This window comes from Myxine glutinosa, chromosome 3 (assembly GCF_964187855.1).
Source record: "Myxine glutinosa chromosome 3, kmMyxGlut1.1, whole genome shotgun sequence".
Lineage (NCBI taxonomy): Eukaryota > Metazoa > Chordata > Myxini > Myxiniformes > Myxinidae > Myxine > Myxine glutinosa.
This window is the reverse complement of record NC_136263.1, coordinates 49,993,656-50,017,655: the sequence shown is the minus strand read 5'-3', so window position 1 is coordinate 50,017,655 and position 24,000 is coordinate 49,993,656. Positions and strand designations below refer to the sequence as shown.

Here is a 24,000-nt window from a genome sequence, read left to right as displayed (position 1 = left end):
TTTTCAAACCATCATATGGTAACCCTAAACCTTTCCTTTCCTCAACCCGCAAATAGGAGCGCTTATTGGAAGTTTAATGTTAGACTTCTAGAAGATGGTATGTTTAAAGAAGCCTTTCGTGTTTTCTGGGCAAGTCTAGTAGCAAATCTGGTTGATTTGTTTGTGAAATAAATGTTAGCTCTTTCACGAGCCTCGATTCAGTATACAAAAAGAAATCTTCCTTTTCTTCATCCAGCATATGGTGGGATAACATGAAATCTCAAATTCGGGTTTTTTGTCAATGTTTCCAATCACACAGCACAAACGACAAGCACATTACAATGGCCCGGTTGGAATTGGATATTCTACAATTGGAGAGTAAATTGGCTCATGAAAACAATGACGCCAACTACAGGTTATTGCTTGTAAAGAAAGCTCTTTTAAGGGAGTTAGTTCAAGAGAAAGCAGCCGGTACATTAATTAGACTTAGAATACAGAATGTAAAATTATCAGACACCCCAAACAAGTCTTTCTTTCATTTAGAATCCTTAAGCAAGCCATCACGGCTAATCTCTTCTGTTTTGGACTCGAGGCAACGTTGTTGTCAACGAGGATGATGTTAGAATAAATATTATTGAATTCTTTACAAAACTTTTTGAGGAGCAGACTGTTTGTAATGATACAATGATGGATTTAACCTCTCACCTCCCCTCCCTAACTGAGGCTCAACGGTTGGAGCTTGACCTACCAATCACCCTCCTTGAGCTAACCTGTGCTCTTGCTGCCATGGATTCAGGGAAAGCTCCGGGTATTGACGGTCTACCTCCCGAATTCTTTCTGACATTTTGGGACCTTTTAGGCCCTGAGTTGCTGAATGTTTTGGACACTTCTATACAGACTGGTATAATGCCGCTGAGTCTGAGAAGAGCCGTAGTGTGCTTGCTCCCGAAAACTGAAGATCCCCGACTTTTAGTGAACTGGCGACCGATCTCCCTGCTGTGCACGGACTACAAGCTTTTTTCAAAAGTACTAGCTAATCGACTAAAAAAGGTTATTGGTGATCTAGTACTGCCAGAACAGAGTTACTGTGTTCCTGGAAGATCCATCCATGATAATATTTCTTTAATCAGAGATCTCATTGATGGTAACCGTGTTAAAGAAGACTTTGGAATGATGTCGCTTGATCTTGAAAAGGCATTTGACAGTATCGACCATAAGTTTATGCATCATGTGTTACAGGCATGCGGCCTCGGAGCAAACTTTCGTTCCTACATTTCCTTGCTATACACGGATGTATTTAGTTTAATTAAGATTAATAATGTGCTGGCTCCCCCCATCAAGGTTCGGAGAGGGGTTCGGCAAGGGTGCCCAGTCTCTGGTTTATTGTTTGCTCTTTCTTTAGAGCCTCTTCTCAATCTACTGAGAAAGAAGATTTCTGGAATAGCACTCTCTCCCATGAGTGCACCGCTAACCCTATGTGCTTATGCGGATGACGTCTGCATCTTTGTAAAAGATAAGGATGATATTGATATCCTTGTTGAGTGCCTATCAAAGTTTCACGCTGCCTCCTCTTTAAAAATAAATTGGAACAAGAGCAAGACGTTATGGATACCCTCCCTTTATCGCAACCTTCTTCAGCCTGTACCACAGCCGCCCCCATCCCTCCCCGCAGGGTTGCTGTGGGGAAGTGAGGGAATTAAGTACTTGGGCATATTCCTTGGTTCCCCACAGTATGCTCAGAGAAATTGGGACGGGGTAATTGAGCAAGTGGGAGAAAGATTGAACCGATGGAAAAGGGTTTTACCTCATTTGTCCTTCAAGGGCCGTGTGCTAGTGATCAACAACTTAGTTGCCACAATGTTGTGGCATAGGTTCATCTGCCTGCAACCGCCGGAGGCCCTACTCAAAGCACTCCAGGGCAAACTGGTGGACTTCTTCTAGGGAGGCTACCACTGGCTACGACCCGATGTGATATGTCGCCCCTCGGCTGAGGGTGGCCACAACCTCGTCGACATCAAAGCCCGCCTAATGGCCTTCCGGCTGCGGTCCATTCAACGTCTCCTCTACATGGAACATCTGCCAGGCCGGCTCCCTGCACGCCTTGTACTGCAGCGAGCGGGTAGGCTCGGGTATGGGTTTGAACTTTTTCAAATGAACCTTCAACATGTCGACATATCGGTTCTCCCTGCTTTTTACCAAAGCCTCTTAAATGCCTGGCAGAGCCTTTCTGTGAGTCGTCAGGCGGACACATATGTAACGAAAATGCTGGCACACGAGCCTTTGTTCTATAACCCTCTCTTTCCCGACATTCCAAAGAGTCGAGATTTTTGCCAACACTTTATAGCAGCTGGTATCGTGAAGGTGCGGCATCTCCGACATGACTCAGGGTATGGTTGGAAATCCGTAAGTGAAATCGCCGACCTGACAGGGATTTGGTCCCATAGGATGATTGCAAAAATTTTGAGGAAAATGATTCAGGTGGGACGGCAACTTGGCCTAACTTGGACTCGAGGTACAGAAGAAGATCTAAATGAGCCGACAGTGCCTAAATTGATTGTTGAACCCATTCAAAACGATTTGCCCCCTGTTAGCGATGGGTCAAAGCTTTTCCAGACAATGGACAGCAAGGGCATCTACAAGATGTGCCTCAAGCTGTTAAATGGGAACCCTTCGTTAAATGGAGTTACCCGATGGAAAGGATTGTTACCCGGAGGACCCCCCTCCGAACCTATGTGGGAAGCCATGTGGGAAGCCATGCCATGTGGGAAGCCATGTAATGTATAGTGAGCCCACATCCAAAAGAACAGGTGATCTCCAGTGGCGTTTGGCCCACTGGATTGTTCCCTCCAACACGTTTATTAGACATTTTTCTCCTGTATCTGTTTGTTGTCCCTTCTGTACAGTCAATGAGGACTTGTTTCATGCATTCATAGACTGTATCCGATTATTTCCTTTGTTTCATTGGTTGAATTACATTGCACACGAAATGCATGTTACTTTTTGTTTGAGAAATTTCGTCTTTGGTTTTGCTCCTAAACAGAATCCTGCATCTAAACTGTTTAGTTTCCTTATAGCAACTGCGAAACTTGCTGTTTATTTGACAAGAAAAGACAAACTATCTGGCAAACCGATAGAGCACTGCAATATCATGTTGTGTTTGAATGCATTAGTCTCAGCAAGATTGAAACTGGAATTTACCCTTTCCAACGAGGCCGGAAATTTTCAAAACTTTGTTGATACTTGGTGTGTTGGTGGGTTTTGTGAGGTTAAAGAAAACGAATTTAGAATACTGTTGTGAGATACTGATTGTTTCTTATTTGATGATCATTGGGTGCTTCTTCTTTTTCTTTTTCTTTTTTCTTTTTGTTGGCATTATTGATTTCATTGCAAAACGTGTATATTGTTACTTTTATATTTTTGTAATAAAAGGACTAAAAAGTCAACGTCTCTCTCTATCTCTCTCTCTATCCATCTCTCCATCTCTCTCCATCTCTCTCCATCTCTCTCTATATCTCTCTCTATATCTCTCTCTATATCTCTCTCTCTATATCTCTCTCTCTATATCTCTCTCTATATCTCTCTCTCTATATCTCTCTCTATATCTCTCTCTATATCTCTCTCTATATATCTCTCTATATCTCTCTCTATATCTCTCTCTCTATATCTCTCTCTATATCTCTCTCTATATATCTCTCTCTATATCTCTCTCTCTATATCTCTCTCTCTATATATATCTCTCTCTATATCTCTCTCTCTATATCTCTCTCTCTATATCTCTCTCTCTATATCTCTCTCTCTATATCTCTCTCTATATATCTCTCTATATCTCTCTCTATATCTCTCTCTCTATATCTCTCTCTCTCTATATCTCTCTCTCTATATATATCTCTCTCTATATCTCTCTCTCTATATCTCTCTCTCTATATCTCTCTCTCTATATCTCTCTCTCTATATCTCTCTCTCTATATCACTCTCTCTATATCTCTCTCTCTATATCTCTCTCTCTATATCTCTCTCTGTCTATATCTCTCTCTATATATCTCTCTCTCTATATCTCTCTCTCTCTATATCTCTCTCTCTATATCTCTCTCTCTATATCTCTCTCTCTATATCTCTCTCTCTATATATCTCTCTCTATAACTCTCTCTCTATATCTCTCTCTCTATATCTCTCTCTATAACTCTCTCTCTATATCTCTCTCTCTATATCTCTCTCTATATCTCTCTCTATATATCTCTCTCTATAACTCTCTCTCTATATCTCTCTCTCGAAATCTCTCTCTCGAAATCTCTCTCTCTTTATCTCTCTCTCTATATCTCTCTCTCTATATCTCTCTCTCGAAATCTCTCTCTATATCTCTCTCTCTCTATATCTCTCTCTCTATATCTCTCTCTCTATATCTCTCTCTCTATATCTCTCTCTCTATATCTCTCTCTCTATATCTATCTCTCTCTCTATATCTCTCTCTCTATATCTCTCTCTCTATATCTCTCTCTCTATATCTCTCTCTCTATATCTCTCTCTCTCTATATCTCTCTCTCTCTATATCTCTCTCTCTCTATATCTCTCTCTCTCTCTATATCTCTCTCTCTATATCTCTCTCTCTATATCTCTCTCTCTATATCTCTCTCTCTATATCTCTCTCTCTCTATATCTCTCTCTCTATATCTCTCTCTCTATATCTCTCTCTCTATATCTCTCTCTCTATATCTCTCTCTCTCTATATCTCTCTCTCTCTATATCTCTCTCTCTCTATATCTCTCTCTCTATATCTCTCTCTCTATATCTCTCTCTCTATATCTCTCTCTCTATATCTCTCTCTCTATATCTCTCTCTCTCTCTCTCTCTCTCACTCTCTCTCTCTCTCTCTTCATTTGAGATCCAATGTGACAGAGGGTTGGCATCTTAACTTTGGTGGAGGCATATCCATCGCTGTATTTGTATCAAATTGTATTTTCTAATTTTTCTTGATGCATTCCTACTTTTTCTGACTTCCAATTATATTGAAGTTCTGTGACCTTATAAAAATTACATATTTCAGTTGCTGGATTAAAAACAAACCAATTTAGAGTGGGTAAATGGCCACGGAGTCATAGTCTGAGATGACAATCTTCTGTATTTCCATATCTAGGCAACCCAGGCTGAACAACCACATAATGGATTTGATATTCCTCAAATGATATCCTATGTTTATTATACATCCGCTCAATATGAGAGCATCAGGAAGGGTCATATTATCATCCTCGCTGGGGTATATAGATTACAGTAGATCTAGGCTCATGTCCGTTAGTCTGTGGGGGACACAATAAGCATATAATACCTCAAGAACATCGGGCTCCCTCCCTTTCAGTTTAGTGTTAAACAGCAGTAGTGACTGTTTCAAAAGGTAATCATGCAGGTTTGTGGTTTATAATGCTTTTTACTTCCGGTGGGGGTGTGCCACAAAATGCCAGAATAAGCTATTTAAACACGTTAACACGGCATTTGTCCAAGGAGGAAAAACCGCTTGGGGAGAGGGGATATTGTTGGTATTAATATTGTTTTGTCATAATATTAATATTATACTGTTATCAAAGTGCTGTTATTGCTTTGGTTATTAGAAGCGGCCTTGGAAAAATACCACGATAAGGTATCATAACACAGACATACACCTTAATACGGATTTCACCCAAAGTGGACAACCCCTTTGCGGAGGGGGATAGATTAAGTCGCTGCAACCTTCATCGTGTGACCCTTAGTCCTCCTGTCGGGTTTGATTGAGATTGGTATTTGCATATTTTAGTTTGATAATATATGGCTTCTTTGAGCTGTGGTGTGTGTTTGTAATTTTGTGACAGGAGCAGTGCTCATGATGTCACCCTTATTTATCATAATCCCTTTTTTTAATTCATGTGTTTGGTTTAGGAAAGATTTTCAAAGCTGTTCCTCGTCTCATGAAAGAGGTACAACATTTTATTTCATAACTTTTTTTCTGATCAATACATATTTGCTCAGGATCATTTGATTATAATCCAATCGATTGAGATATTGAGATCCATTTGCTAACATTCTAATTCGTAACCTTACTTTATGACATCAATTTTGTATTGCTATGGCCTCTGTGCATTAGTGGTGTTCATCTTTTGTTAAAATGCAAAAGTATTTTTCTTACCCCAACCCCACCCAGTTTTCTCCCAAAGAACATCATTAATTGTTGTTGTTTGAATTAAATGTCATTACCAGGCAATTGATTTGGTTCAAAAGAACTCTAAGATTATATATCCATATATGCAAATTGGCTTCACATCATGTGGAAGAGTGAAATTTGTTAATATTTTACACTTTTATTGAAATTGCTAACTAAAGTGTCCTTTTTTTTTTTTTCCTTAGAGAGGAAGTCACCTTGAGCCATTCATCCACAGCTTTGTGACATCATGTGAGGCAGCTCGGCCTCGTCCTGGAAAAAATGAAATAACGGTCCTTAGTCCTGGGCAAAAGTGTGACAGTAAGGTACAAACGGTTTTTATGCTTATTTGGAGCCAACCATACACTGAGATGATCCATCCATGTAAATCCCATGAGGAAATTTCCCAAATATGTCATCCCAGATGAGTGTATGGCATTTGCTCGTGAATATCTTCAAATAGAAATGAAATACACATTTGTGCTGTAATTTGAAATTTAATTTTTGACACCGGAATGTAAAATACAGGAAGGGATGTCAGTGCATTTAATATTCGCTTGGAAAACACTTAAATACTTGGGTTTTAAAATCTAATGTATGATTGTTTCATTGGCCAATGGCACATGGGTGTGTTATTGTGTTAATAGCCCAATGATGGCCATCTGGGATCTACACAGACGATCGCCTGTGTATGACTCTCTTTTAAAGAGCAGATTGCATATGTTTGCTATCACATTGCATTGACGGGGCTGACAGGATGGCAGCGAGAGGTACGCGCACTCACTTCTAAGTTGTCTAGCTTGGGTTCAAATCCTGACCCAGCTATAGTCTGTCATCCCGCAATTGCACAGACAAGGTGATTCATCAATGCATGTGCCGTCCTTCAGATTGACGTGAAATTGGGTGTCCCATCTGTCGGAATTCGTTGGTGGATGTTTAAGATCCCACGATGTCCTTTGCAAAGAGTCTGCGAGCTATCGCCGACACCCTGAACAAATTAGATATTCCTGCCCTAACCACCGGAAAACATCTTCCGGTTCCTCGGGCGAGTGAGGCGTGCTTCGAGCTCTCCACGGCATCGAAGTTTGAGTGTTTTCCCATTCTTGTCTTTGTCAAATTTCCACTGGTTATTTTGCTGTGTACGTGTTATTGTGTGTTTCTAGTTGGTGTTGGTTTGTGGTTCGTGCAAACTTGTGTGTAGTTAATCGTTTTCTGAGTCGTACCTCGTGCGCGGCCTGGTGACTTGGGGCTTCCCTCCCCCCGTCGGTGTTTTGTCGGTTTGGGTTATTTCCTTCGCTGTATTGCTTGTTTCTTTTATTTTGTTTTCTCCCCCTCACATCACTTCCTGAGACAAAGAATTCTATATTGATTCTTTCTCTCCTCCCGGACACGTGCTTGTTCGCTCTCCTCCTCGTCTCGGCTTGTGCCCCACCCCCTGTATCTCGTTTTCTTCCGCCTCTGCTCCTTCTTTCTCAAATCCACGTTCTCGCTTGGAGACTTTTCCCGGATTGTTTTTTTCATCGTTCTGTTTGGATATTGTTGGAATATGTTTAAACCGCAGCCGTGATGCTGACACCCCCCCCCCCCCTCCCCTCCCCTCCCCCAGAATTTACATGTTTTAAACGTTTCCCAGTGTGTACCCTGGTCAGAATAGGTACACCGTATCCCTGCGTGTCGTAAGAGACGACTAAGAGGGTTGGCGTCAGGAAGGGCATCCGGCCATAAAAACATTGCCTCAAAAAGAGAACCATGACAATCACAAGTACATATGGGCAGGGTGCAGCCCGAAGTGGAGATCGGTTTCTGAGGTTTGGGACATGGAATGTGGGGACAATGACAGGGAGATCAGGTGAAGTGGTGGAAGTATTGGTCAGAAGAAGAGTGGACATATGTTGTGTGCAAGAGACGAGATGGAAGGGAAGTGGTGTGAGAATGGTGAAGGGTAGGCAGGGACAGAAATACAAGTTTGTGTGGCAAGGGTGCCTGGAGGGCGTGAATGGTGTTGGTGTCCTGTTTTCTGAGGAGTTTGTAGACAGTGTGGTGAGTGTGACTAGAGTGAGTGATAGGTTGATGATGGTGAAAATGATGATTGGAAAGCTCTTGGTGAACGTCATCTCGGGATATGCTCCGCAGGTTGGTCGAAGCGATGAAGAGAAGGACAAGTTCTGGTGTGCGATAGAGAAGCTGATGGAAAACGTGAAAGATGAGGAAGTTGTTGTGGTGGGAGGAGACCTGAATGGACATGTGGGAAGGAGTATGGATGGTTTTGAGGGAGTTCATGGGGGTTACGGATATGGTGTGAGAAATGGAGAAGGTGAAAGGATTTTGGAGTTTGCTGATGGAGCTGATTTGTTGATTTGTAATACTCAGTTCCAGAAAGAGGACAATAAGCTTGTTACATACACGTCAGGTGGGTCGACGACAACCGTTGACTACCTGATGGTGCGTCGGCGAGATAGGGGGCACCTCCGGGACACAAAGGTGATCCCGGGGGAGGAGGCTGTTTCACAGCACCACTTGGTTGTCTGCGACATAAGGGTGAAAGGTGCGAGAAGAGCTCGGCGGGTGAAGTACCAACCGAGAATGAAGGTGTGGAGGTTGAAAGAGGTGACAGTAAGGGAGGCATTAAAAGAGAGGCTGAGTAGGGTAGAGGATGATGTGGTTGAGCTTGAAAGTGGTTGGATGTCAATGAAAGCTAGTCTGTTGGGAGCCGTTGGTGAGGTATGTGGATGGACAAAAGGACCACCGAGGCACTCGGAAACATGGTGGTGGGATGTTAAGGTTGGAAAGAGGATTGACGAGAAGAGGAAGAAGTTCAAAGAGTGGCAGAAGGCGAAGGGTACGGGAGCAGAAACAGCAGAGCATGAAAGTTATAAGGCAGCCAGGAAGGATGCAAAGAAAGAGGTAGCAAAGGCGCAGGAGGCATGTAGGAAAATGTTCGGAGAACGCTTGGATTCGGAAGAGGGTCAGAAAACAGTATTCAGGATTGCAAAGCACATAGCGAAAGAGAGGTGTGATGTGATGGGGGTGAGTTGCTTGAAGGATGAAGTGGGACAAATTGTTGTCGACCCAGATGGAATTAAAGGAAGATGGAAAAGATATATGGAAATGCTGTTGAATACAGAGAATGAATGGGATGGCAACATAGAGAGTAACCCAGTTTTAGGACCGGCAGAGAAGATAACTGAGAAGGAAGTTGAGGAAGCGATAAAAGCAATGAAGAGTGGAAAAGCGGGAGGGCCGACGGGAGTTGTGGGAGATATGTTGAAGGCAGCAGGAAGTTGGGGTGTGAAGAGAATGACAGAGATCTGTAATCTGGTGGTGAAAGAAGGCCGCATTCCAGTGGATTGGGAACTGAGTACCCTCGTCCCTCTATACAAGGGGAAAGGTGACCCTCTGGAGTGTGGCTCGTACCGAGCGATAAAGTTATTGGAGCATGGAATGAAGGTATTGGAAAGGGTGTTGGAGAGGCGGATAAGGAAGAAAGTGAAGATCGACGAAATGCAGTTTGGATTTATGCCAGGAAGAGGAACGACAGATGCGCTTTTCATTGTGAGGCAGTTGCAGGAGAAGTACATGGATAAGAGGAAGAAGTTGTTTTTTGGGTTTGTTGATCTGGAGAAAGCATTCGATAGGGTTCCACGCAAAGTATTGACATGGGCATTGAGGAAGTTAGGAGTGGAGGAATGGTTGATCAGAGTAGTGATAGCAATGTACAAAAGAGCACGCACAGCTGTAAGGACGAAGGACGGGAACAGTGGTGAGTTTGAGGTGAAGGTGGGAGTGCATCAGGGGTCGGTACTAAGTCCACTACTATTTGTAGCTGTGATGGAGGTGCTGGCTCAGACCGTAAAGGAGGGTTTACCGTGGGAGTTGTTGTATGCAGATGATCTGGTGTTGATTGCGAAAAGTATGGATGGACTGAAGAAAAAGATGAACAAGTGGAAGGAATGTATGGAGACAAAAGGTCTGAAGGTGAATATCGGAAAGACAAAGGTGATGGCAAGTGGTAAAGCATGTGGTGAGGTGGAAAGAACTGGGAAGTGGCCGTGTGCTGTGTGCAGGAAGGGTGTCGGAGTGAACTCCATTCAATGTACAATGTGTGCTGAGTGGGTTCATCAAAAATGTAGTGGTCTGAGAGGGTCATTAACCAGTGTGGCAGCTACATTCAAATGTAACGTGTGCACAGAGGGAGCTGCAGATGGAGGAAATGTTGAGTTGGATCTTGGAGACGGCGTGAAGCTGGAAGGTGTGAAAACATTTTGCTACCTCGGAGACATGCTGAATGGAGAAGGTGGATCAGACTCGGCAACGGTTGCTCGAGTGAGATGTGCATGGAAGAAGTTTCGGGAACTGAGTGGCGTGCTGATGAGGAGGAGAGTGTCGCTGAAGCTGAAGGGAAAGGTGTATGCTGCATGTGTGAGAAGTGTTATGATTTATGGGAGCGAGACATGGGTAATGAACGTAGAGCAGCAACGAAGGCTGGAAAGGGTGGAAATGCGAATGGTTCGATGGATGTGCGGAGTATCGTTGAGAGAGAGGAAGACAAATGATGAATTGCGAAAGATGATGGGAATATTGCCTGTGATTGATGCTGTGAAGAGGAACAGGTTGAGATGGTTTGGTCATGTATTGAGGAAGGATGAAAGTGACTGGTTGAGAAGAGTGATGGAAGTTAATGTAGAAGGAAGTAGAGGACTGGGAAGACCGAGAAAGACTTGGCTAAAGATGGTGGAAGAAGAAATGCGGGCAAGGGGGTTAACAAGGAGAGATGCAGAAAATAGGGCAAAATGGAGAAGATTGTCATGTGGGACCGCAAGGCTAACCCCCGCTCTAGCAGGGAACATGGCCTTAAAATGCATGTTGTTGTTGTTGTTGTTGCCCTAACCAGCAGAGGGCATTTCATCAGAGGCACAACCATGCCCTCAGCCAATGATGGTAGCCCGCAGTCTTGTGCTGCATATGAATGAAGAATTGCATTGACAAAATTAATTAACGGTTTGTTCATGACGAAATGTGTCTGTAAATATTGTCTTGTCCGTAGCTAGTTAAGACCAGCCTTGGACAAATCGCCGAGACACTTTTACTCCTGAGGCAGTAGCCCGAAAAATGGCGGTATTTTTGTCGCGTGCGGGATGAAGGAAGGTGAAGTGTTTACCTGAACAGAGCACACGGGTTTATTCCAAAACCACAAACAAGTAAACACGACAAAGAAAATTCAATAATAATGATTTAATGAAAATGAGCCAAGAAATAAAATGAATGCTGAGGTAAACTAATTTCCTAACGTGAGGATCCTCCACTCAGATTCACAACACACATCAGGGGAATCTATAGTAATAAAAGGCAGTGCCAGTCCATCTGTCTGTCTCCTACATAACTCCAAAACCATGAAACCTAGTGGCCCCAAACTTTGAATGCATGCACCTGGACCTCCAACAGATTGCAAGGATGAAAACTGGGTGTTTGGGTGTGTTATAACACCCTTTATGAAGATTATTAAGGTGTTCATAAGAAAAAAAAACCCGATGTGGTGGCTTACCAATATGCCTGCTCGCCATCTTGGTCAGCCCACTGCACCTCGCTGGGTTAGTAAGCCACCATTTTGTTTCGGTCTACTCAAACGTGCCTTTCCTTGGAAACACGATCGATTTATCATTACATAATTGAAGCATATCATCAAAATCTGGATTCGGATATGAGGATTGGATGCTGTAGACTAAGTAATGTCCAAATCTGGAGTGAAATCTGACAAAATTTACCATATCTAGTGATTGGTGAATGCTATTCAGGCTGCTTCTGCAAGCCATGGCGTTACAGTAGACAGAGCTCTCTTTTTGTTTTCACGTACCCATTTTTTCATTGTCTAACATTTTTGTGTACTCCCACTTTTTTGTGCACTTTTTTTCAAATTTCTAAAATCCTTAATTTTAATCCGATTAACTTGAAATTTGAATAGGATTTACATATCAGCGAAATGAATTCAACCACCAACTATTTTTGAGATCAGCCTAGGACAAAAGGTCAACATAGGCCAAAGGTCAACCACTTTTTTGGAATTTCTAAAAGTCTAAATTTTCATCTGATTGACTTGAAATTTGAATTGGATTTTCATATCAGCTAACTGAATTCAACCACCAATTATTTGTGAGGTCAAAAGGATTCTCTATTGAGTGCTATTCTGCTTTGTTCTGTTTTGCCAAGTTTCGCTCTGTGAGTGATTTTTCATTTGTTTGTTTGTTTGTTTGTCTGCACAGAATAAATATGATTTTCTCTGCAACCGTTGGTCCGATTGACAGGACATTTTCACCATGGGTGCAACTCCACCTGTAGATTTTTTAATGATAATTAGGATGTCATAGGTCATGTGGTTCGGTCGCCATCTTGGAAAAAACGAAAAACTTTGCACCTCCATAATCTCCGAAAGTGCTGAATAGAAAAAATTGATACATGGCTCATTGTAATGAACTCTCCATGGGGAATAAAATATGTTAATGATGATGTCATAGGTGCCTCTATTATGACGTCATAATTCGACAAGTACAAAACTTCATCCGATCAAGATGAAATTTCTTGAGTACAATCTAGGAATAAATTAGTTCTCGAAAAAATATATAATTATGATGTCATCGGTCACGTGGTTCGGTCGCCATATTTGTTTCAACACTAAAGCCTTAAAAACCACTGAAAATACATCCTGGCAAGGGTTTGCAATCTCTGATTGCTCTTTCTTGTTATCACTGCTTCACCCTTCGTGTGAAGCCACGTAAACAATCTTTAGCTACAATTTCCCTACTTAAGTACATCGAGATTTATCCTACGTGGCCACGGTCCATGCTATAATTATACAGTCCTACCTTTACTATGGGATTCTTTCATCTAACCCCAGAAATGTAACAACATCCTGGGGAATCCCGACCCATCTATAAACTGTCATCCCGGTGTTTCACAGGCAGGGTGATTCATTAATGTGTGTGTTGTTCCTCCGATTGATGTTAAACCTGGTGTCCCATCTGCCGGAATTAGTTGGTGGACGTTAAAGATCCTATGGTGTCCTTAATGAAGAGTCGGTGAGCCATCGCCGGCACCCTGAACAAATTACAAATCCCTGCCCTAACTACTGCTGGAAGAGGGATGGCAAACCACCCGGCAGAAGCAATGCTCTAACAACGGATCGGACATATCTGACTGATTAAAAAAAAAAACACCTTTAGAGGCCATTTTTCCCCGCGAGCGGGGGTTGGCCTTTTTCGGGAACCGTGGTTGTTGTTGTTTTTTGGTCCCCTTTTTGAAGCAATGTTTTACGGCCGGATGCCCTTCCTGACGCCAACCCTTTTTGCCACCTTTAGCGACAAACAGGGAATTACCAGTGAACTGGTACTCAATTAGCCGACCTCGGAAGGATGACAGGCTGAGTCAACCCCCCTGGCGTTAATTCAGCGATCGACCGGGATTCGAACCCAGGATCCTGGGATCCTAAGCCGGCACCCTAGCCGCTAGCCCAACACCAGGGCTGACTGATTGTTCAAGGCATATTCAATGATGGAGTTGATAAAATATTTCAGACAATTGCACTCAATGAGTCAATTATGGTGACTGTTCATTTACATAATGAAGTGAATGAGTATGTTGCAGATCATTTCAACATAAATGTATACGGTGCAAGACATTTATTTGAAGAATTAATTATTTTAATTTCATTCACAGAATGTTTGATTTTGAAAATCTTAAGAAAGATATTGCTCTTTTGTTGTTGTTGCACTCGATGTATATTTTTCTAATGGCTACTTCTCCACATGCAGTTGCTTAACCTTCTCTATGGAGACAACGCTTCCAGGGCTGAAAGATGGGATGACCACAGAACCTACAGTGGTGAAGGACAGCATAGTGTTGATGGCATCTATGACTATCTTCTCTTCATCGGTAAAATTTCTTTTTTTTTCCAGAACAACAAAATACTGCTCTGCATCTTACACTTGTGTTGCCCATCCACCACCTCATCTCTTAACATTTGTTCTAAACCCCACTCCTCTCCCTACCCATTTCTCCTCACCCATATTCTTCCATAGGACGTTTGGCATTTTCTGCACCTGCCTGGTTGCTCCATTTTCTTTTCTCCATACGCATTCCCCTGAAGCACACCCTGGAGGCAATGGCATCGCGCCATCTTGCCCACCGCCTCTCTGTCCTCTGCCAATCGCAGCTCCTCGCTAACCTCACTCGCCACATTCAAGGTGCTCATTAACCTTATGGTGCAGTCTAATCTTCACATGGCGGGTTGTAGGTCATCCTCTGGGCAGACATCCGGGCTCACTGATTATATTTACCCGGACAGATGCAATATTTGACACGGATGTTTCTCGAACACAAGAACATCGACGTATCCGGGCACAGCAAACATTCCAAGAAATGCTGAAATATATTCCAGGTAAAGCAGGCTGCCACAAAAAACATCTGTCTTGTACTTGTTGGAAAGAAAAATGTTGGCACGGAGAAAGGGATTGTTATTGGGCTTGGGATTGAGAAAATGAAGGGAAGGGAAAATGGATAATGGAGAAAATTATAAGAGTAGGGAAAGGTAGTTTGGAAGAGGCCTGATTAATGGGGAGGGAAGAGGAATATGTAGCCCTTTGGGAGCAAAGTGAGAAATTTTGCAGTTTTTTTTCTTACCTGGCAGTTCAAAGATTAGACCAATGGTGCAACTTTAAAAAGTAATCTTATCATGATATAATAGTTGTGACATTTGGATATTTCCTGACTGGTGAGCAGACGTACTGCTAAGGCAGTTAGGTGAGGAGGCGCGCTACGACGGAGTGAAGTTGCTGTTTGATGCTATACAGCAGCCGTTACTCAACAAGCAGGTATCTCATCATCTTATGTGTGTTTTCATTTCTTACTCTTTCCATTCAGGTTATTGTTGCCACTCCAGACATTGTAAGCCAATGGAAATAATCTTTTGACAGGATGTCCCTCAGTCCTGTGTGTGTCATCCTGGCTATTTTCTCTTCCGTTTTAACAGGCCCCACACACGTCCCGATGGTGGAGTTGCTGTCAATGTCAACACCTCCAATCCTCCATTTCTCATTGTCCTTTATCCACATTACCCATCCTAGCCCTCTGGATAGGAATACCTATGCATACATTCCCCTCTCTACAACCACCTCAAGTTTGTCTGTGTGGTGTTCAGTTCATTGAATGATAACTTTTTACATACCTCTGTTCCCCCAAATATACCTGTCCTTTACATACCTGTCCCCAAAATATTCCTGCCCCAGCCCTCTCTCTCTTCCACAGATCTCCCGATGTCCCTGTTCCCGACTGTTGTGCTTCCCTCTCTCTCCCCCTCTCGTCTCCTGCTCCCTTTATTATATGTTATATGTGTTAGCTCTTGTACGAGCCTCGACTTGGTATACAAAAAAAAAATTCTTACATTGATTGCGGTGATTTAACTGGCTGGCTGTCAGCGCTGTAACAATGAGCCATTGCATTGCAGCTAAGGATTTCTGTGACCTTGGATCTGGCCCAATGTTTAAGCTTTCCAGTCTGGATTTGTGCAACTGGTATGTCCTCCCTCTTGGACAAGGTAATGACTAACTTTCCATCCAATCTCTCTTGTTTCTCTACTGCTGCTCTTGAGTCCTCTGACTGTTCTTATTAAAGCCAATAATTTATGTGGCTATTGCAAGGGAGCAACCTCAATGCCGCAGATTCTGGCTGTTCACACAGGCCAACTGACAGAGACTGTAATCTTTCTCAGAAAAGGATTGGGCTACTATATCCACAGTATCTGATATTGATTCCACCTGGGGTTACATTAACAAATGCCAACTTTGTGTCATGTACCGTATTCCCATCCCATTTGCAGCTGTTATATTCAATCTTTAACACTAAATCATGTGGTGAGGCAGTTACAGTTAAACACTGTGCTTTCACAACATGGAAGGATAAACTGAATGAAGACAAATCTTGGTAGCTCTAAGACTCACAACAAGTCTTCTTTTTCTTTCTTCTTTTGTGTGGCATGTCTAAGTTGTTGGTCTTTGACGTGAAGTTAGCCGTTTTCAACTAGCGTCAGGCCCTTGTGGTCAGGTGCTGCAGTTCTTGCCATCTTCCCTCTCGGCGATGTATGGGACAGTCTTACACAAGATGATGTGCCGTCTGTGGTATGCCACACTCTCAGTCGGATGAGTCGGCAAGATCCCCGGAGAACATGTGATGGAATCTGCCAACACCCGTTCAGAGCTGGTTAAGGTGATCCCATTCCTTCCAAGGCAGATCACAACCAGAGAGGGTGGGTGAGAGGGGGGGGGGGGGGGGAGGGCTTGGTGGAACAGGGAAGGTGCTATTGCTTCATCTGCCATGTGTGTTTATTCAGGCATTGTCTGCTGTGATGTAGGTTTGAGCTACTCTAGTAAAGGGCATGTGGCTCTTCAACCTTTTTTGGGGGGGAGGGGCAGGGTGGTTCAGAAGGTGGAACAGAGCTCCCACAGGTCTTGGTCTTGGTGTGTGGTGTGTGTGTCAGCTCCACTACGCATTAGATCATGTTCTTTGCCTCTCTGTAGCAACCCCAGGATGCTTGTGTTCTTCCAGTAAACACCCTTGTTGAACTCCCAAAATACAAGCTCACTTTTCCCATCAGGGCGTCAAGCAAGCAGTGAACTAATATCTCGTATCATCCTCCATTGCAACCCGCAATCTTTTTATACCCATATTAACCAAAGCTGATCTAACTTCACCCTTTTACTTGCAGATTGCTATTTTGTTTTCTCCCTTTCCTCTCCTGTTCATTCATTTCCTTGCTTATTGTATCCATGTGTTGTCAGTTCATTGCCTTTTTGCCCTTTTACATCTCACTCTTCGATGAACCTTGATAATTTCATAAAAATACTTCTCGCTTTCCATCTTGCTCACCATTTTGTTTTTATTTCTTTATCGCTGTCGAATTATTTCGTTCTCACTGCTCCATGGTTCTTAAAATAGTTTCCTTTCTACAGCTCAGTTACATGTTGCTGGATCTGGTGCTTTTGCAACTTTTCCCTGAGTTGGGAGATTCGACTGCAAGTGCCAAGCCCTCCGTTCAGTGTTGATGTGGTCCATTGTAAGATACTGGGATTTCATCACCACATTTACCTTCCTTTGTTCACCAAGATGTTGCCATTCTCCTGCTACAGTTACTGTGGTTACCTGTCAGACAGCTTGCATTGCTCATCTTCTTTTCTAAGTTCTTTCGGAAGGTTCCACTCATTTCATGCACAAGCCTGACAACATTCATTTTCGAATTTTTGCTCTTTCATGTCATTTTCAGAATTGAAATGATTGATTGTATTTTCTCTGCTTATTACTTAGCACAAGCATCAGTGTCAATATTTTCTATTTCAGGAGCACTCCAGTATTTTATCATGGTTCAAAGAAAAAAAAATTGGTATCGGGAGTGGGATTAATAGCAGCTAAAAACTTGGCAATACTGACTGAAGAATGTGCTTAATTTGGAGGGAGATGTACAAACCCAAATGTTGAAATACAGAAGCGAATGTAGAAAGGAAGTGACGTAAAAGTGAAGTGGTTGGGGATGGAGGATGTGGTGGGGGGAGGGGAGAGGTTATATTAAGCAAAATTGATGATGTTAAAATGGAATGGTTTAATATGAACTTGTGCCTCATCGACGAGCAGCACATTATTTTTCACTTGTACATCGTGTTTAAATACAGTTGACTTTTGTTGATCCGTAAAAATAGTTAATTATCTGGCTGCAGTCACCAATTATTGGGTGTACTGAAATGGGCAGTGCAATGTAAGGTGTTAAAGGAACAAAGTAAATATGTAAAATGAATTCCCCTTGCTGATAAATTGGAGCGGCGACCAATATACGTAAGCGTGTACGGGTTTTAATTTCTGTGCAGCCAAATGTATACAGTATTCATTATAACCGAGTAAATGGAATGCGAGAGCTGCATCTTCATATCACCAGAAAGAAAACTGGTCTATTTGAATTACATTCTGGGTGACATTTGAATCTGTGAGAATCATATCCATAAGGGACCCTATTTAAATTGCAAGATTTGAATTGGCATGAATTTGAATAATATTGTTACAGTTTTTAGAACTTTCACATCAAATTTAGTATAAAAATTCCTTATAAATAACCCCTGTGTACATTTCCCCCTTAATTGGCTGTTAATTGAAATGAGCACCTTAGCTAGTCCATGTACAAGCACGTAGCCAATCATAGAACCTCTCTATAGATATATCATTATTTTGTGTTTCAGTTAAGGCCATGTGTCCACTAGTCGACCTTACGCTGCACCAAATCAAATAAGATAGATCCCCTGTTCAACCGTCCCAAAGCCTACATTACCAACTGCATTCGCCCTCCATTAAGCACGTGGTCAGCTCGGAGAAGAAGGGCGTCGCCCGCCCCTCGTCATCGTGGGCGGAGCCAGGGAGAGCCCGTGCCCACCAATCGGCACTGCGGAGAGCGACCCGGTAGGCGTGCCCTCTTAGCCCGCGGCTTGATCTCGGGAAGAGCAATAAAAGGGTGGCGGAGGGACTGCTTATGCAGATGAGTAAGAGGGCAGATGATCGAAGCACGAAGAGGTACGCAGGAGGGAAGTGCCTAGCGACTGAACCAGACGAGTGATTGCATCATCCCCCCCGCGTGAACGGGACGCGAAGCTGCCAGCCGCTGAACCAGAGCGTGGGCGTGAACGGGACGCGAAGCTGCCAGCCGCTGAACCGGAGCGTGGGTGTTCGAGCGGAACCTCGACATCGTGCCGCCGGCCCCAGACCTTCCTGCCTGCCGGCTCCTTGGACCGTGTCCCTCTTCCAGCCATTCATTCCTGCGTACAATTCCCCATTCGTGTGAGTCTGCCCGTCGTCTGTCCTTTGTGTTGTCTGGGGTTTAAGTAAGCCTGTATAAGTTAAGCTTGTGTAAGTAAGAATTGCTCTGTGTCCTTCTGCTCCTTCCCTTTCCCTGTAAATTACATTTCTTTTCTCCTCTTTGGGTTTTTGTGTAAATAATAATAATAAATCCTGTTATTTCTTACCTTTGGTTTCCTCTTCCTCGTCCGATCGCTTTAGTGATTTCCCAATTGAGTTCCTGTGGTGCGATTTCGGCCAAAGCTCCGCAATCGGGTTAGTCGTTGCTAACGGCCCGCGCCGCAGTTCGCTCGCTCGGCACAATCAATCAAATTACACTGCGGCACGGGTAGGAGTATTTCCTTGTGTCCCGGAAGGCGCTGGTACTTAGGTCATAGGACGGATAGGCCTAATACCCTACCCAGCGCTGACCAGGCATGACGTCATACCCTCAGGATCGGCGACGGCCAGTATAAAGGACAACGGGTTAACCCCCCCCCCCCCTTGGCAAGGGGAGCGCCGTCGTCCCAGATCCGTAACAATATAGAGGTCGAGCAGAACTGCTTTTTTTTTTTCTTTCTTTTTTTGTATACAAGATCGGGGCTCGTGTAAGAGCTAACATTAATGACAAAAAAAAACGGACACATAAAACATATAATAAAGGGAACGGGAGACAAGATGGGGAGAGAGAGGGAAGCACACAAGCACAACAGTAGAGAACAGGGACATCGGGAGATCTGTGGGAAAGAGAGGGCTTGGGGGGGGGGGGGGAGGCATGGTAAGGGGGTGTGGGTGGGAGAGGTATAAAACACATGGACACTGCTAGAACTTCCAGGAAAGAAAGAAGTCGGTATTTCAAGAAAGTGGATCTGGGGTGAATTAACGGGGGTAGAAAAGATCAAGGTTTTGGATGGGGGATGATAAGAGATGGTGGTGAACAGCTGTTTTAAAGACCTGGAGGGAGGAGTGGGATTGAAGAGAGTGAGGGAGTTTGTTCCAGAGGCGGGAGGAAAGAGTGAAGGTGAGCAGAGAGTCTTGATTTTGGCAGTTTCACCAGAAGAGGGTTGCTGGCAGATCTTGTATGACCTCTAGGAATACTTGGGGGACAAGGCACAGACAGGGCTGGGGGACCTAGGCTGGAGAGGAGTCTGCAGAAGACAGATAGACCACCAACCTGCCTGCGGTGAGTGAGTGAGAAGCCCTCAGAGTTAGCTTCATCGTGGGAGATTCCAATGATTCTGAAAGCTTTGGTTTCAACAGCGTGAAGCCGAGCTATGTGTGCCCAGAGGGGAGAGCAGTATTCCTTTGAGCTGCGGATGAAAGCCTTGTATGTGGTGAGGAGCTCAGGTGTGCCAAGGAAGGACTTCGCACGACGAAGGATGCCCAGTCGGCAACTGGCTTTGGAGGCCAGCTTGGAAATGTGGTTTTCCCAGGAAAGATCATGGCAGATAGTGAAACCCAAGAGCTTGAGTGACAAAACTTATTGGAGAGGAATGAATGATCGTTTTAAGGCCATTTTTCCCCGCTAGAGCGGGGGTTAGCCTTGCGGGAACATGACAATCATGGTTCCCTGTTTGAGGCAATGTTTTTATGGCCGGATGCCCTTCCTGACGCCAACCCTTGGTCACGTCAACCAACGCCAACCCTTGGAGAGGATTGTTGAACCTTTTTTGCTTATCCATTTGTGATGGCCCCAATGCTGTATTTGGTGTTTGATTTTATTCGAGGTATGCACACTCGGATTATAGCCGGGTTGAGATACCCAGGCCAGACAGCTCAAAGGTGTTTCACAGGCATGGTGAGGCATCTATATGTGTAAGGTCCATCAGAAGTACATTAATACATCCAATAACGTCCAATAACGTTTCACAACATGGAAGGATAAACTGAATGAAGACAAATCTGGGTAGCTCTAAGACTCACAACAAGTCTTCTTTCTCTTTCTTCTTTTGTGTGGCATGGCTAAGTTGTTGGTCTTTGACGTGAAATTAGCTGTTTTCAACCAGCGTCAGGCCCTTGTGGTCAGGCATGGCACTTGGAAGCGTTATTAGATGTTAAAGATTGCACAATGTATTTCGTGAACAGTAAGCAAGTTATCGCCGATACCCTGAACAAATTGAAAATTCCTGGCAAACCGGTTCCAGAAACACTTGGGCCAGAATTGTTCATCCTGGCTGGCCCCATAAGGTGGGAATAATTGGGGCCATTAAATAAGTATTTGAATATCTATTGAGTCAAATGTATATGATTGTACATTGTTATGTTTTGTTGTATTGTTCATTGTTTATATTAATACCAAGTTGTATTAGTAAGATTATCATCAAATTTTTGTCATGTTAATAATTGTACTTCATTCCAATCATAATAGTTTGGGGTTGTTTCCTTTTGCTGTCGTTTTCAAAATACTGTTGCATTGTATCCTGTTATTTTATAAAGTTGTACAATTTGACTGTTGTTGTAATACACATGGTTCCCACGAACAAAGCAAAGTTAATCCATCTCATTGTTTCTCTGACGTACAGGAGTAAGTGGTGTTTCTGAAATACATGAAATTTACTTCGACAAAGGGCATGACACAGTGATCTGTAAACTCTTGGGGGAAAAAAATCTTTGTCTTGTATCATAACAGACATCAAGACCACTAATGTTTTATCACGAATAAAAACGATTTTTGCACAATTTTATGAATCTGTTTTTGATTAAGCATTGAAAAAGTGTCATGAGCTGTTTAATTATAGCTCGTATCTTGATTTTATTGGTTCACGAGTTATCAAGTGACCACTATATTCGTCGTGTGTGTGGATGTGTCCGTCCGCAGCATAACTACCCGATGATATCATCCGATCCTGATGAAACTTGGGTGGGAGGTTGATATCATGATGTAGTTGTGTCCTGCCAAGAGTGGGCTCATTGCGCCCATTGTGGGTGGAGCCACGCCCAAAAAAGATGTCTTTTTAGGGGGTAATCGAGTTCAAGCTACATCTTCTCCAAGGGGTTTGGTGGAATCTGACAGGGGTTTCGGTATTTGGTTGGGCCAATGTCATGTGTCTAGCCCCACGGAGCTCGATTTTTTTTCCCTATTTATTTATTTATTTCTTATTATTATTATTATTCTTTTTTTTTCATTTTTCACCGAATTTTCTGTATTGTGTAGCTAACTAACCTCATAACTGATTATACATTATTTTCTATCTCATTTCAAGGTCAGTAACCTTCGTTTTGACATTTCCGGTCCGGGCCTGTTTCGGTTACAGTCCATCCTTTGTCATTGAATACCGCTCGCTCGTGAACCATCGCCGTCTCCTGACTTTGTTATCTCTGCAACCGAGGTCATGTTTTCACCCCTGCCTGTTTATCTGTGAACAGAATATCTCAAAAAGTTGCTATGGCTTTGGACGAAATTTGGTGGACAGGTTGGGTGTTTGTCAAGGACGAATTGATTCGGTTTTGGTGAAGATCTGGAACTGGATACGAGAATCTTAATTTTTTTTTACGTGATTCTTCACCATCGAGAGATTGGGCCAAAACGATATATAGCATGATACTTCAAAACGTTGTGGATGTCATGGGTAGGTCATAAGAATGAGCTGATCATCATTTGGTTAGGGTCCGATGCAGATTCGGATCCTATCATTTTAATAAGTGATTCTTTACCATTGAGAGATAATGCCAAAGACTATATATACACTACCGGTCAAAAGTTTTAGAACACCTCAATTTTTCCAGTTTTTATTGAAATTTACGCCGTTTAATGTCTAGTGAATAACCTGAAATGGTACAAAGGTAAGCAGTAAACTGCTCGAGTTTTAAAAAAAAGTTTAGGTTAGCAAAAACGGGAAAATAATGTAAATTGCACAGTTATTTTGGAAAAAGAGGCCTTCTTCAGGGAACAAGTAATGGGTTAACAACTTACAGCTGTTCTGCAGCAATGTAAGTAAATGAAGCCTTGAAAGTTCATGCAAACAATTCCTACAGGTGTCCCAACCTCTGCTGATTACTTGATAACAAACCCCCTGTCTGTATCAAAGCAGTATTGGAACAGACTGTTATTACACCCTCTGAAGCATTATTTGGACAATATTGCACTGCAGGAAGTAGTATATTGGAAACTGGAGGAAACTCTGACAGGAAGAGGTCTGGCAGACCCAAAGCCACAACAGAATCAGAAGACAAGTTTCTAAGAGTCAACAGCTTGCGTGATAGGCAGCTCACAGGACAACAGCTTCAAGCATAGCTTAACATAGCTCTTTCACTCCCTCGATCTGTTCTCTTCACCCTCTCTTTTGCTCAAGGTCATCTGCCACCTGCTTGGAAATCTGCCAACATCACCGCTTTGCACAAAAAAGGTGCAAAAACAGATCCCAGCAACTACAGACCAATCAGCCTTCTCCCAATTATCAGCAAAGTCATGGAATCCATCATTGCTTCAGATATGAAATCTTTCCTCTTCTCCAATGGCTTGATCTCTGATCATCAATTTGGTTTCAGACCTGGTCACTCTACTCTGGACATGCTGCTACTGCTTTCTCAACAATGGATGGAGGTCCTCAATGCCAAACAGGAAATTAGAGCTGTCTCCCTTGACATATCACGTGCCTTCGATACGGTCTGGCACCCCGCTCTGCTCATCAAACTCTCCTCTTTTGGTATCCATGGAAATCTCCACGCATGGCTGACGGACTTCCTCTCTAGTCGAAGTCAACGTGTGGCCCTGAATGGGTTTCTCTCATCTCCTCTTCCTGTTCAGGCTGGAGTTCCCCAAGGCAGTGTTCTGGGCCCTGTGCTTTTTCTGGTCTTCATCAATGATCTCTCTGACTCTCTTGAAAATCCTCTCTATCTCTTTGCTGATGACTCTACTCTCTGTCGCTCCATTCTTCATTCCTCAGATCGGCAGTCTGAAGCCTCCTCACTCTCTGCAGACCTGGACAAAATCACAGACTGGGCAAACAAGTGGAACATGTCTTTCAATCCTGACAAATCTCACACTCTTACGATGTCTCTCC

At 43.2% G+C, this 24,000-nt stretch overlaps 1 protein-coding gene across 2 annotated transcripts in view; it reads left to right on the top strand.

Annotated features, from left to right (window-relative positions):
• SNX14 (sorting nexin 14) overlaps positions 1–24,000 on the top strand; it is a 776,643-nt gene that overhangs the window by 63,464 nt on the left and 689,179 nt on the right. The window contains exons 22-28 of one of the 2 annotated variants that reach the window (XM_078774041.1): positions 5,884–5,921; positions 6,349–6,468; positions 13,945–14,065; positions 14,212–14,376; positions 14,478–14,570; positions 14,912–15,003; positions 17,137–17,240. In XM_078774041.1, coding sequence (XP_078630167.1) covers positions 5,884–5,921; positions 6,349–6,468; positions 13,945–14,065; positions 14,212–14,376; positions 14,478–14,570; positions 14,912–15,003; positions 17,137–17,229 — 722 coding nt within the window. In that variant the 3' untranslated portion in view covers positions 17,230–17,240. Of the gene's footprint in view, positions 1–5,883; positions 5,922–6,348; positions 6,469–13,944; positions 14,066–14,211; positions 14,377–14,477; positions 14,571–14,911; positions 15,004–17,136; positions 21,677–24,000 lie in introns of those variants that run through there. The other variant, XM_068110896.2, reaches the window with a different exon arrangement.